Source organism: Lissotriton vulgaris, chromosome 5 (genome assembly GCF_964263255.1).
Source record: "Lissotriton vulgaris chromosome 5, aLisVul1.2, whole genome shotgun sequence".
NCBI lineage: Eukaryota > Metazoa > Chordata > Amphibia > Caudata > Salamandridae > Lissotriton > Lissotriton vulgaris.
In genome coordinates, this window is record NC_141693.1 from 1,919,859,261 (window position 1) to 1,919,875,205 (window position 15,945).

Below are 15,945 nucleotides of genomic sequence, written 5' to 3' on the forward strand. Positions count from 1 at the left end.
CTCGCTAGCTGCAGTGTACTCACCGACGCTGCTGCTTCGTGGTAGGCAATGAAGGTGTGAGAGCAGGTACTCCGTGCTGGTGTTGCTGTGCCTGGAGTGAGGCTGTGTAATCCCTTGCGGGCACACCTGCGTGGTGGGTGTGGCGTGGACCTCACAGCCCCCTGGGGCCAATAGTGAAAGCAGGTGCTGAATGGGGGAAGGGCAAGAGGCGCGCGCCGATGTGTACGCCAAGGGCCTCAAACGGTGATGACCAGCTGCCTCCGCCTCACTCCACCCTTGCTGAACTGGATAATGTTGAGTGGTGGCGTAATGAACTGGCTTCCTCCCCCTATCTGCCTCATTATCAGAATGACTGGAACAGGGGAGAAGCCTGTTCCTGGGAACTAGCCGATGAATTGGATGACGGCCCCTTTAACTGGAAGACACACGAGTACGCAGCTCCGGCCCCTGATGATGACGCAGGATTCCTAGTGGGTAAAAACGCGGAAGAAGATGTTCTGGCGTGTGACGTTACCGACTGAGGATCGAGAGTGGGAGAGCGGCCCGGAGGAGCAGAGAACTGAGCTTTTGGAAGCGGACCCGGGGACGACAAGAGTAAGCCAAGAGGCCACCAGATCTGTGAATTGACGTGCCACACTCCCGAGGGAGGAGTGTGGCTACAACAGGTATGGCAGCGTTTGGTGGGCTGGGTAGGAAGACGGGGTTCTTCTAAACCATAGCCGCTTGTGTGCCAGAGAATCTGCCCAACCTTTCTTTGTCCCCACCGTGTAAATATACCCTCCTCACCAGTAATTACGCCTCTGCACCTTCTCATGTTTAATAAAGTGTTTAGCACCTTAGCACGGGTGTCCCCTGCACTTACCCGGTTCCCTGTGGGAGAGTCCAGATAGAGTACATATCCTGAAGATCTGTACCTGTTTCATTTCCCTGGCGGAGTCCAACGAGGAGTTAGGAAGAACGGAACATTCCCTGAAGTCTGCCTCTTAACCATCTGGAAACAAGACCATAACCAGACGCCATCACGGACCCCAGAGCTTTTCAGAGAGACACCCTGACAACCCGCCATAAAAAGACGTGTTCCAAAATAAAACCTTACCTACCCTGACCTGGTCTTAGGTCTCCTCTTGATCCCACGTCACAGTCTGCCTCCTCGTCGCCACTGTAAAGTTGCTAATTGCCCCCTTGGAATGAGGACATGAAACGTGCATGCATTAAACTTTCTTTATTCGGCATTAGGGTGAGCCATCCACCAGGTTTCGCGCTGCGATCATCCGATGGCCGTCACCGCGTCACGTCACTCCCAGCCTGCTTTGCAGGAGTCTCGTGACGGCAGAAGACTAGACCGCAACACTATACCTTCCACCTTTGTCGTTTATGAAGAACTTCGTCTTAAATATATTTCTGATCTTATCGCTACCTGATCTTTGTTGAGGTAGATCTCTGTGTCTTATAAAAATTAATTATCCATGAACTATTCGATTATTAGAGATTGCTTGCTTTAGACAACGCCAAAGCTATACCCTGGTTTGATATATAAATAACAAATTTGCCAGCTTGGATCTATTCTCTACCCTGGAAAATATTTCTAAAGCTATGTGTGGCTAAAGCTCACTTTTATTATCTTATACCTGTGATAATTTGGCTGGCCAAACCATCGACCACTTTGCCCTGTTCTGTCGCTATTTTCTTTTACCCAGAAAGTGTTATTTAATAGCTCTCTTGAAAGAAATTAAGTTTAAAACTGTAAAACTTGCTGTGTTCCATCTTATGATGCTCAGGGCTTTCTAAACCTGTGTCTGAGTCTCTAGGTTTCTTAGGTATAGATGCATCAAAGGAAAAACCGGTCGCAAAGGAGCAGATTCTCAGAATCTGTCCCTTTGCGACAAGTATTTTTGCATTTGGGATGCATCATCCCAAATGCAAAAATCGCAATTTAAGAAATCGCAAAATTGCGACTACATAAATTGTGATTGCATTTAAGGAATCTCAAATTGAGATTCCTTAAATGCAATGCATCAAAGTAAAAAAAATTGCGATTTCGCTAATAGGGGAAGTAAATTACCATGAAGTTGAACTTCATGGTAATTTGCAAAAACTTTGAAAAATGCACTAAAGTGAATTTTTCAAAGTTCCATTTTACACACACACATGCCCTTGGGGCATGTGTCAGTGCAAGATGTTCTCATATGCAGATTTCAGGGGTGCAACAGGGTATCCTTTTGACACCCTAGCACCCGTGAAATTGCATTCTCAATTTGCGATTCTCTAATTGAGAATCGCAAATTGAGAATGTCTTCCCATAGCGGCCCATAGGAATGAATGGGGAGACATTCCTTAATTACGACTCGCAATTTGCGAGTCGCAATTAGGAATGTTTAACATTTTTGCAAATCCTACACATTCCGTATTTGCGAATTTCAAATTGAGATTCTCAAATAAGGAATACCTTTCCATACATTCCTATGGGATAGGAGGCCCATAGGAATGAATGGGAAGACAGTCTCAATTTGCGATTACCAATTAGAGAATCGCAAATTGAGAATGCAATTTCAACGTTGCATGGATGCCAAAAGGACACCCTGTTGCATCCCTGAAATATGCATGTGTGCACATGCCCTAATGGCTTTTTTTTAAAGGTGGTAATTTGCAATTCCTTAAGGCCAAATAGCGAATTTCTCGTGCTTCCAGAATTGCATTTAAGGAATTGCAATTTGCTATTCATTAATTGCATTTTAGAGAATCGCAAATTTTGCAATTCTTTATTTTGGGACAATACATCCCAAAAGGCTTTTTCCTATTCGCAAACGGGCCGATTCTGAGAATATGCCCATTTGCAAATGGGAAAAAAGGCTTGATACATATGGCCCTATGTTCTTACATCAACCCATACCTCTGGGACACGTACACAGATACCAAAGAACCTATCGCTACATGTGAGGTCCAACTGAAGAGTAATCCCCATTTCATCTCATTGTATCGCACCTGTGATGCAAACTATATCATGGGATTTTTGTTTCGTGCTGCAACGATACTATCCAATTATCTGCACTTACCTGTCAACATGTGTTAATAATGAGGCGTAACTATGTACCATGTAATGTAAAACTCCCAATAAAGAAATTTAAACAAAAAAAAACTGACTTTGTTCTTTGATTACTTGTGGACTTTGAGAACGTTTTATTCCCTTAAACTGTTTTAATGTGTAGTTTTACACTACACTTTTACTGATTTACTTGACTCTTATTTTGAATGTCTTACTAAATGATTAATTGCTTATTATTACTCATATTAATTAACTGAAACTCTTTAAATGTCCGAGTCTTCCTTGAGTTTCATTAATGTTCTTTCCACACAACTGTGCATGGGAGTAATAGATAACTAATGTATAGCAGAGATATTCTTATATTATTTACAGAGCCCCAGGTTTTTCTTCTGCTGTTCTGTATTGCTACGTTGGAGTTATTAGTATGTGTGATTCTTACCTGCCTAAATTTCTTTAGAAGGTTTGGGTTACCTGTAGTTATATTGTACCTTTACAGTGTGGCCCTGATAGTCATATATTTAAACCAGATCACTAACTTGTAAAATTGGTAACCAGTTTCAAATGTTCGCCCATCCTAAAATCCTTCACCTCTCAATGCGACAAGCAAGATTCATCAGAGGACCAAAATAGTAAGTGTTAAGGTATAAACTGATAAGTAAGGTCCCAGTAAGAGAAAGTCAGAGAGTAAGAAGAGAAGGAAAAAAGCCCTATTCCTCTGGAACACAATCTGATAGCAGAGGATGGTTTTGCCCATTGACATGAGGGATTTAGCTTGTCCTATTTAGAAATATCCCCAGTCCAGTCCAAGTACATATGCCCATGGTTCGGACAAAGGAGTAATAGAGTACCAGTTAAACTGGAGATGACTTGTAGCAGTAAAGGAGTGTGACTGTTAATAGGGTTTCACGTTGTAAATGCTTATGTTTAGATTGCTGTGTTTTGAAATGGCCAAGTGATGTTATGCAAAGTTGGAAAAAGTTGAAGACAATGTATGAGTGTAGCACATAAAGCAAAGAAGGCGAAGTTGTTATCGGGTCCGTCGAGACCTAAGATCCCGGTAGATATATATATATATATATATATATATATATATATATACACACTTATGAAGTCTTAGTGTAGAAGACACTGGGTGTGTTTGTCTGCTGTGTTGTGGTGTTTGTCGTGAGATGTTGTCAACAACGTCTTAAAGACAGACTTGAACTTTTTGTGATAGTAAGAAGTCGTTGGTATAGTTGGTCTCAGTGCACAGGGAGTAACCCGTGTGAGACTCCGATCGTCGAAGTCTCACTTGAAGTGAATGTTAGAACTGATCTGACACAAAATTGTAAATAAGGGTGAGCTGCTGCAGGGATGAAGATTGACATCCCAGTGTGCTATGCTGGGGTAAGTCACATACGTCACAAGAAGTTGCGCTGGTATTGGTTGTGATTGCTGACTAGGAGGATTGTGGGTACCATTCATTTCCTGGCTTATTTGAGAAATCATTTGTAAACAAGACAATATTTGAACAAAAATGACATTCTTTAAAGCCCTACAGAGCCTAATTAACAGAGATGTGAAAATACCTGCGAGAATAGGAGGGGAGACAGCACCTGAAGGTACCCCCAGTCACATTATGCAGACTGAAAAAGGATTACACACATGTCTGTGGCTTGGCCAGTGGCATAAGATCAGTGAGAAGGATGGTGTACCACCATTTCCACATTATAGGGCCTTTGTTGTAAGAAACATTGAACATTTGTGAGGACATTGTATGAAATGAAACCGCCTCCTAGACCTACACAATTTGAAACATTTAATGCATAGAAACACATAGTCCATCCTAAAAAGAGAAAAAATATCAAGGACGAGTCAGGAAGGCTATACCTCCTTGTGCCGAAGCTAGGTGGGATTCACAGCAAAAGGAATGGAGAACTGACATAAAAGAGGGAACTTGATTATACCTTGTACAAAATGTCGACAGCGAACAGAAGAAGAAACGTACAGACTGTAGGTACAGAGAATCCTCCTGTGTACATTAATAGTGATATTGATGAAGATTTTACGACTGACTTATTGTTAAATCGACACCCTCATAATATGAGACACAAACTGGTCGGTCAAATAGTGCTCCTGTTAAAGGATATCTTAAATTGCCTTCAACTCCATCAAATGTAAATTCTAACCTGATGAGAGAAAACTCAACAATGACAATGCCTTCTACCTTACATCTGCAGAATACCCCAGATGCTCTGGGAGGTTCAGGTTATTATTGGTCCCGGGGTCCCACTGTACAAACCTGTATCAGTAGGGAACAACATACCCTCTTTGGCTGTTCATACTGGAATTACTTCCTTACCAAATAATTTGCTAAGGGCGGTTAGCAAGACGGGTTCTTCAATCTCCTAAAGTCCCTTTGCAGGGAAATATCTCAAGAAATATTGCTGCATGTTTTCTTATAGATCGAACTGGTATTGATTTGTGTTGAAATCTTCCTCAGAGATCATCACTTTTCTTCTTGCCAAATACGAATGCACTCCCTAATGTGAACTACAGTACTCTTAGGACAGAAGTGCCTTTTGAAATACAGACTTCTGATATGTCCCTTGTACATTCGTTGCATTCCACAAGTAGTGGTATCCATAGCGGAGACATTTTTCTGAATACCCCAGCAGAACAACCAGGTCTTACAGCTAGAGAAATCTATGATTGGTTTAGAGGTCTAGAAGTTATAGCAAATAAAGGAAATTCTAGAGCAAGTGGAGTAGCCACTGCTCAAACTCCTATATGAGAAAAAGTCAGAGATGGGTTACTACGCCACAATGTGACGGGATATCCCGGCCGCCTTATTATGATTCTATTATGTCCTATGGAAATCGTAATACAGTGGACAGGATATCCATCACGTTTGTGATGGAGTAACCCATCTGCCAAACTCTAAATCAGGCCCTTAGTCCCTCTCGGTTCGAGGCATATCAAAATGATGAACTAGTGTTCTTGTGTAAAAATATCCAATCCAATCCAATCCAAAAATTCTTTATTTCGGCCATATAGACCATAAAAGATGCAGTGCAAACATTACATACATTAAAATACATTTTAAAAATACATTAAATAGAATTCACTCTCCCAGCGGGGAAGGATTTATAATAACACTAGAAAGTTCAGGGGGCTTCAGAGGATCTTTTCTTTCTAATCAGCCATATAGCCATAAGAAATTTGGAGACAGCGAACACAATGTGGCCCAGGGTGCTGGTTTTCAAGATCCTGTATGCCTGTGCATACTCTCTGAACCCCAGGTTCTTACATAGCGGCGCTATCCAATGTTTCCTGGGCCTTTGATATACGGGGCACACAAACAAGATGTGGAGGTCATCTTCCACATGGTTGTTACAGCAGGGGCATGTTTTATCGCCCCCATTGGTCCACTTGCAGGTGTATGAATTAATGGGGAGTGTGCCAAGCCTCCATTGAACAAACAGTTTCCTCGCCAGGATGGGGAAAATAAAATCCATAAAAGGTTCAAAGGCATATGAATTTTTGGTTTCTAAAAATCGCAAAGTTAGGGTGCCGCTATTTTGAGCGACCATCAAGTGTGCAAGGGACCTGTCTTTGTAGATTTGTGACAGGGCTTTGCACAAGATTGTTTGACAGCCCCGCGCAGGGTCCTCCCAGAGGTCGCGGAGATTCATGGCAGACAGTTCGTTTTTCACAAAGGCGAGCCAGGGGATTTTGCCATTGCAGTTTAAACTCATGACATGGGTAAGATCCTCCCTGTAATGGTGGAGTTCATCCGTAGACCAGAGCCTGTGCCAGAACTTCACTGGCTTTGACACAAGCTCCTCTGCAATAGGGGGGAGACACATGTCCATTCTCAGAGGCTGGAGTGGCGTAGCACGTGGGAGAGCTAATAGGCGCCTGAGAAAACTATTTTCAACTGTTGATAAGTCCTTCACCGCTTTATACCCCCATAACTCACTGCCATACATGGCCGCTGCCTTGGCCTGGGTCCTGTAAGTTTCAAGGGCCGGACTTATGGGCTTGAAGGAAGAATTATTGACCACCTTCAGGATTGCGCCCGACAGTTGGGACAGTTTAACCCTAGATCGTACTATTTGGCGGTCCCATGATAAATTTTCCTGCAATGTTACCCCCAGATATATAAAAGTAGACACCCTCTCAAGGCTGGCAGTCCCCAGGGTTGGATTGGGCCGGGTTTTAGTTGGTGGGTTAAAGATCATAAACTTGGTCTTTTCTGTGTTCACCTCCAACCCGTGCTGACGACAGAAAAGACCAAATCCATCCAGGATCCTCTGAATCCCCATAGGAGATTTGGAAAGGAGGAGGGTGTCGTCGGCAAACATGATTGCCGGTACCTTCCTACCTGCCAAACATGGGGCGTCGTTGTCCTTGACGTTTTCCAGGTGTGAGATGACGTTATTGATGAATAAACAAAACTGGGTCGGTGCCAAGACACAACCCTGCCTCACGCCTCGACGGACAGGGAACCTGGCTGAAAGATTACCATCTCTCCCACACCTGACCTGCGCATAGTTGTTCTCATGCAGCCTGGCTAGGATGTTAAGTAGCTGGGGGGGAACTCCTAGCTTTTCCAGCACCTCCCACAGTTTCCTGCGCGGGACTAGGTCAAAGGCTGACCTCAGATCCACGAAGACCATGTACAATCTCCCCCCCTCGATCCTCACCGTCTTCCAGTAGAGGAGGACGAGGCGGAAGATCTGGTCCATGGTTGACGTGTTTTTCCTGAAGCCAGCCTGCAGGGGACTCATGATGTCATTATCCTCTACCCAGTCTAGTAGATGGTTCAAAATGAGACGCACAAAAAGCTTTTGGGGGACATCTATAAGGCTAATTGGCCTATAGTTTGCCGGACTCAGAGGGGACCCTTTCTTGTGGATCGGGACTATTTCAGCCCCTAGCCAAGAGGAAGGGACCGCCATACCTCCCAATATAGCATTAAAAAGGATGAGAAGGTACGGGCCCCAAATGTCAGGATGGTGTCTGAAAAGATCACCGGGTAGCTTGTCCAACCCCGGTGCCTTCCCCTGCGCTAAGCGCTCCAGTGCTATCTTCACCTCACCTAAGGAGAATTCCAGGGCCATATCTGGAGGACAGGGGGACTCCACCGCCATCCCTTCGGGCCAAAGAGTGGTTTCTTGATATAATGTTCCGAAGTGGGCCTCCCAGATAGAGGGGGCAATATTGGGTTCTACTGCGGATGTAAGATCCCCTGTTCCATTATTTACCAGGGCCCAGAATTTTCTAGAGTCTTTGGATTTAAGGGCTTCAGTCAGTTCGTGCCAATGGTTCCAATCCCACTCTGCCCTTGCATTGGCCAGTGCTAACTTATACTCCCTCCTAAGGGCTGCAACCTTCACCTTGTCACTACCCTCTTTAATAGCGGAAAGTAACTCAGATTTAGTTTTCCTGCAGGTAGAGGTGTACCAAGTCGGGGTACGAGTCTTTTTCCTTCTGGTGGGCACCACCGGGTTGAAGACATCTGCAAGGTCCTCACTAAGGCCTGGTGAATGCCAGATAGTCTCTCATTGTAATCGGAGGGTCTTAGTTGGTTAGTGAGAGCATCCACCTCCTGGAACCTGGGGAGTGCTAAGCCTTATAACTTATTTATAGCATCTTCTTTGTCAACCAGCTTCCCCCATTTCACCCGACGCCTACTTGTAGTGAGAAGTATGTCTCCCTGGTCGACTCCGGAGTCCGTAGTTGACGGCCCTGCTGAAGGGGCTGGATGCTGGATCTCCAGCAGAAGGGAATTGTGGTCACTGTCTGATCTCGGGACCACTCTAAAATCTTGAACTTTGGACCACAGGGAAATGTCTATAAATATGTAATCCAGCCTTGACTCATGGCCCTTTTTGTTGAATGTGCACACCGAAGGAGTGTCAGAAGGGGTGCGTCCGTTGCACGCCCTCAGTGCAAAGTTCAAGGTGAGGGAAGTTAGTTGTACTGCCAGCGGAGACCAAGCTTTGGGATGAGGTGAGGAGGAAGGTGGAACTCCCCAGTAATCATCCTCGGCAGTGAAGGCACCCTCCATTAGGCCCTCCAGGGGTTCGAAGTGGCAGTTGAAGTCGCCTCCCATCACTATTTTCAGGTCACCTGGCAATTGTCCTAGAAAAGATGAGAGATCAACTAGGGTGGGGGATTCATTGCCCACAGCGACTGGTCGTGAGTAGACGTTAACAATGGCTCATGTTCTTTTACCGTGCCATCTGAGGAGCACACACTGAATGTCCTGTGAGAGTGTGTCCATCCTTTCCACCTGGCACCCGATGTGGCTCGCCACCCAAATTGCTAGACCACCCGAAGGTCTCCCCCCCCCATTCCACTTTGCCGGAATTTCAGAAATATCATACCCCCTCTTAAGCTGTGGTTCCCTTGCCCACGTCTCCTGGAAAAGGAGGATGTCACTTTTATTAACCAGGGTTTCCCACTCCTGGGTGCCCACCTTACTTGAAATGCCTGCCACATTCCAGGAGAGAATACTCAACCCTGGACCTTGAAGTTGCGAACCTGCTTCACTTGATGCAAGCGGGATGTCATGTGCAGGGTTGCCCGGGTCACCCAAACCAGTTATGGTGGGCGACAGGGTGGGTAATCCAGCAAGCTCCACTGTTTGCATTATAGAAGCACTGAGTGTGCTTGATGATTCCTCAGCTTGAACTGGGGTACTTCCCAAGGAGGCCCCCCCCTCATTGGCAAGGGCCTGGATCCTTTCGTCAGTTACAGGAACAGATGTACCTTCCCCCCTGTCTGGAAACCCAAAGGCAGATTTTTCTGGGTGTTGTAGTGTGTCTCCCCTTTTTGGTCAATCTACTTGGTCCAGACAGGAGAATCTATTCTGATGGACAAAATTGCCAGGAGCGGGAAGTACGTTATACTTGGGTCTGTACCGTGAGCCATCTACTGCGAAGCCCACTCTAGTCCAGCTCTGTTCCCTCCCCACAACTAGATTGGAGACATTTGGGTAGAAGTATGAGAGGGACACTAATTCTATGTTGGACTTATCCGGCCTTACCAGCCAGTTGCAAATATAAGGGGCAACCAGTGGGCTTTTAAAGCTGATTATGATACAGTCCCCCGCCCTGTTCTTGGGGGTAACTCCAATCCATGGGATCCTTCTAACCATCAACATGTCTCCTTTGATATTGGGGGGGAGGGGCCTGTTGATGTTAAGCCAGCTAATTGCCTTATTACGGAGTGAGTCCTGTGGCTCTCTAGTGTCACCAGTGAGCTCAGGAACTCCCACCATAATCGCTGTGTAAGGCACTGCCTCAGGGGGGAGATTGACCGCCCTACGCCAAGTGTTAGGGCTAATGGGACGACCAGTATGTTAATTGGTAGCACACCCCTCACTCGTTGGTTGGGGTGGTGTCGGTTGCTTTGATCTTCTAGGTGCAGGGAAAGGGGGCCTAGACGTTTGTCAAGAGGGCGGTAGGGGGACATGACTGCCTGTAGTACTGTGTTGTGCCCCAGTCGGGGCCTGTATGCTTGTTTCAGCAGTAGGAGGTCTATTCCCTGCAGATTCCCGGGGAACCGTCTGTGCACTTGGGCCTAACCCCCTACTAGGACTATTTCTGTTGTATGCGTTTTCTATAGCCATGAGTCTAGCATCTATAGAGTCCAATTTTGCAGACAAGGGTTCCAGCAGGTTCTTAAGAATGTCCGTAAGTGAACCAATTAGAGCATCTGTCATATTAGGAGGGGTTCCACCAAATATAAACGGCCCAGAACACCCTGGTACAGCTGTGACTAATGGCGAGCCTGATTGATCAGATCCAATTCCCGGGGAAGTAACCTCGGGAGAAGCCGAAATGTCTGAGCTGACATCCAGTGTTGGATTGGTTTTATCCACTTTGGCCCTTTTTGCGTCTCTAAGCTTCCTTGATCTTTTCCTTTTCGGAAGATGGTCCACTCTGCAGCCTACGGATTCCGTTAGCACTACAGCTTGGCCCTCATCCTGCGACTTAGTCATTTCCGCACAGTTCACATAGGGAGTGGTCTCCACCACCCCGGAGAGGCGCAAGGACTCACTATCCCTCTGTAAGTTTGACGGGGTCCTGAGTTGTTGGAGGACTGACTCAATTGTCTGGTCAATACTATCCATGAGAGATAAGTGGGTAGCGTCAAGGGGTATTGGAGTACTAACATCAATTAAAGAGGAATCCGAGGGGCCCACTGGCACATTTACTGTGTTCACCTCAGGGAGAGTGTCTGGCACTGTGTGACCTTTGTTGACCGCAGCACTGGCCTTAGGAAAGAATTTTTCCAGAGTACTAGAGCACTGTTGAGCAGCCTTGCTCCTGGATAGGTGGGAGAACGGTCAGGACCGCAGGCTAGTGAAGTGAGGGGAAGAGCCTTGGGACAGGCACAACGTTAGAGGGGGGGCCCGGTCCGGTCTCTGCCGACCTCTAACGGCCTAAAACGGCCCGCTCTTTGCCCGGTCTTCGCCCCGGGGACCGCCCCGCGCGCGTCCCGCGATGCACGTATCCAGGGGCTCCTATGTATGACAGGGGGGCGTGGCACTGGGAGGGGGCACGGCGCGGGCGGGAAGAGGAACCAGCTGGCGATGTTATGCAGGAATGCTGGTCCTCGCAGTCCCGCTCGCCGTGCCTCTCACCTCCTCTGCGGCCAAGACCTCCGGGAACAGCAGAAAATCAGCCCACAAGGTGAAAGCTCCCAGCTACTCCTGTAGCGAGCAGGACAGACTCCCAAGCACAAAGTCTCACTCTCGAGCGGCTCCCGCGAAGCGGGGGCCGCGAGAGGTAAAGAGCGGTCAGGCGGGGGGGGCGTGGCACTGGGAGGGGGCGCGGCGCGGGCGGGAAGAGGAACCAGCTGGCGATGTTATGCAGGAATGCTGGTCCTCGCAGTCCCGCTCGCCGTGCCTCTCACCTCCTCTGCGGCCAAGACCTCCGGGAACAGCAGAAAATCAGCCCACAAGGTGAAAGCTCCCAGCTACTCCTGTAGCGAGCAGGGCAGACTCCCAAGCACAAAGTCTCACTCTTGAGTGGCACCCGCGAAGCGGGGGCCGCGAGAGGTAAAGAGCGGTCAGGCGGGGGGGCGTGGCACTGGGAGGGGGCGCGGGCGGGAAGAGGAACCAGCTGGCGATTATGCAGGAATGCTGGTCCTCGCAGTCCCGCTCGCCGTGCCTCTCACCTCCTCTGCGGCCAAGACCTCCGGGAACAGCAGAAAATCAGCCCACAAGGTGAAAGCTCCCAGCTACTCCTGTAGCGAGCAGGGCAGACTCCCAAGCACAAACTCTCACTCTAGACGTGCAGGACAGGCTTATGATAAACTTGCAGAATTAGTACAACAACATGGGGTTGGCATGCAGAAACCTAAAGTTCTAAGGTAGAGTTACAGGTTGAGCTTTAGTGACCGTGGCATTGCAAACAACCGACCCTCTGGAATGAGATTACAGATTAAGGAATTCATTCCTTATGTGAGGAAATGGAGTGAAATGGATAAATTGGATGGTAGATTGATGAAGAAAAAGAAGACAACGTTAAGAAGCATTTGATTCCAGCGATAACAGAAGAGGACAATGAAAATGTACAGTTTCTTCCCATGAGAGAAGTGTTTGGAGGAGGGTATGTACATGGGCCTTGGACTAGGTCTGATATTACATTGTGTACAAATGATTTCCGTAGATTGAGAGAAACCCCAATGGAATAGTACAGACAGGTTGAACGGTTTGTAAAGGATTCAAATGTTTTGTATAAGGATCTGGATACCTTACGTGAAATTTTGTTCAGGTTGACTTTTGGGATTGAATGTAAAGTTCTGTAGATTGGCTCGATGCAGAGCCAAAGAGAGATCCTCAAATAAATGCTCCATCTGTATTTGTAATGAAGAAGAACAATCAGGTGATTATTTTCCTGAAAATTAAAATCTCTCCTAAAGATATCGATTGAGTTAAAATTGACGGAATGACCCAAGAAACTAATTAATGAGTTCATGCTTATTATGAAAGATTGTAGTGGGATGGAGAACATTGCTGAGAAACAGGTGATACATTTTTTGTACAGATTTGTGCTTGGACTGATACCTGAGATTAGTTCAATGATTTAGAAGCATTTGATTTGTTGGCAGACTAAGCCTTTGGATGAGATTCTATGATCCGCAAACTAGGGTGGAGATGAATTCGAAATAGAAAGTAAGAGGTCCAAAGAAAAATTGATGATTGCCCAAATGAAAGCAGCACAGAGAGGTCAGAATCAGCTGTATTTTGTCACCAAGGCTCCAATACAGGAAGGATATCAGCAGGTTCCTATGATGCAAGGTGTTAATGGTTTTCAGCAGCAAGGTTTTCAGACACAGGGTAGAGGTCGAGGTATTCCAATTGATCCGAGAACAGGTGTTGATGTGCTGGCTTTAAAGTAAACAAATCCTTGTCATGTGTATGGCAAGTTGGGACATTGAAAGTGCAAATGTTGACTTAATCTAGGAAATGTGACTCAGGTTCAGAATGGGGGATATGCACAGTCCCAGGAAACCAACAACACGTTTCAAACTCAGCAAACACCGAGACAGAGAGTTTAAAATCCGAATGTACCCTAAGCATAGCCAATGCCAGTACCACAAACCCTGATGCCACAACAAAACGTTAACGTCCCAAATGTCCAGATATACAATGCAAATCAGAATCCGAATGTAAACACAAACGCTTTTGTAAATCAGGATCTGACTCAGGATCCCATGATACAGATGGATGACTGCAACTCAGAACTGTCACAGTGAAGTAGCCTGAGAGGGGAGGATTGTGTACTAAGCCCATCCTTACTGGTAGATCAGAGAGGTTAATACATGGATGGTGAGAGTAAGAAGAGAAGGAAAAAAGCCTATTTCCACTGGAACATGCTCAAAGCTGAGATCTGTCAATACATACCTTGAAGCTTTGGTTTCATTTATTTTACCTAATAGCAAACTTTAATTTGTCAAATCCTCCTTTTTTCTTGTTACTATACCATTGTATACATGCTGTTTATTCTGTCTAAAGGCCTGGAGATAGAGGACATTGCATCTTACTTATCTTACTGTAATTGCTTCATCTTTCTCCAATCACGATTTCATCAGTTTTTGACTGTGACAAGACCAAGGAAGCAAAGTCATTTCCCCCCAGCGTTGAGTATTTCTGGAGGCAACACAGAGGTTGTTGCTTTTCCTACGTTGGTCATGCATCTTGGTTGTAGTCCTAAATTGATCATGCATTCTGAGTGACTGTGGGGTGAAGCATGACATTCGAAAGATATCTTGGTGTAAATGACAACTGGGTAAAGAAATTCAGAGAATCTCTTCCTTGCAGCAGCTCCAGAAGCTATACAGTATGTTGAAAGGCTCCTAGCACCAAGGCTGTCTTAGAGTGGGGTATATTACTACTTTTTATCAGCAAAATCTATATTTGTTAAAACCAGTAGCACCAATCTCAACCAAGTGGTTTTCTGCAACTTTCTCTAGCAACTTTCTCTCAACAGTTGATAAGTTGAGTTTTACCCTGCCAGCCGTAAAAGTTATTTTTACCTTTTAGCAAACTTTATAAATAAAGTAGCTTATAAAACCCCTGCTTCCATTTATAATTGTCTACACTTTAGCTTGTCATCCCACGCAGCGTGTAACATCCTACTACATAAGTAACAGATTGTACAGGTCTGCAGCCTTTGTGTATTTCAGAATATATCTCCGGTCTAATAAACCTTTGTGATGGGAGTGAAATTGGAACAGGAACAGAGTGAATGATGGAGGGAGACATATCTTTCTTTGCAAACCCATATGATCTCTGATGTGTCTGTCTTGGATCAATTATGAATATCCCAAAATGCAAAGGAATGTGTGGTGTATGCTTGAGAGGGATGTGTTGCTACAAGCTGAACACAATATTAGATGTTGATATATAATAAAAAATACAATGGTGTTGTCCTTTGTTTGGTTGTTTTCATTTAAGGGAAACTGCGATAACCAAAGGAAGAGGATCCGGAGTACATTTAAGCTTCTGAAGCAGTTTCTGACCAAGGAGGAGGAACAGCTTATCAGCAAGTTGGAAAAGGATCATGAAGAGATTATGAAGAATATAAGAGAACAGCTGACCAAACTGGAGAAGCAGAAATTAGCCCACAGGGTGCTCATTACAGAGATAGAAGGAAAGTGTCAGCAGCAGGATGTGGAAGTACTCCAGGTGAGAGTTGCACATCTGTAGAACTAGAAGAGACATGCTACTCTGAGCTGTGCAGTGTTAGCAGCCAGATGTTAAACTGCTGAACATTGTATTTTATTTTTATTCGCTTAACAGTGTTTGGGGACATTGATAAAGTGATTTGAGAGAGGGTTAATATGAACAGTGGCAGAGAGGTTGCTTTTTGCCAGTGAGGGGAGATAGTTTCAAGAGTTGGTGAATGGGTAGTTGGGTAAGATTAATGAATGTCTGCGATTAAGGCCACACATCAGTTGAAACCAAAGCGTTCTCAGTCCTTTTCTGAAACTTGCTTTAAGACATAAGGGGAGAGAGTCTCAATTTACATATGAGGATACACGTGCAGTTCATTTGAGTTTCTCTGTCTTAAAACAACTCAATGCAGAAGTGTCCTTAACTTGAAAACATTTACTTATTAAATATATTAATTATAAGTTTTAGACATTGGTTTCCATTTAAAAGTTGTGGCTAATAAACCTTACTTTCTTAACAAAATGTTTGTAAATTATATGGAGTGAAAATCATGTTGATATAAGGGTGGTAGGTTCTGTATTTCAACGAAGAGTACAATATTATAGGACTGATTCAGAAGAGCATTTATGACCACAGGAACTAATACTATAGGATTTCTCTTGTATATACTCTTGCATACCTTTGTGATTCGCCCCAAAATGAGCAACTCCCTATTAGTAAAAAT

General features: G+C 45.3%; 1 protein-coding gene across 1 annotated transcript in view; it reads left to right on the top strand.

Moving 5' to 3' along the window:
• Window positions 1-15,945, top strand: part of LOC147717723 (pyrin-like) — a 141,900-nt gene that overhangs the window by 35,172 nt on the left and 90,783 nt on the right. The window contains exon 5 of the mRNA XM_086919875.1: window positions 15,003-15,233. Coding sequence (XP_086776001.1) covers window positions 15,003-15,233 — 231 coding nt within the window. The remainder of the gene's footprint in view (window positions 1-15,002; window positions 15,234-15,945) is intronic.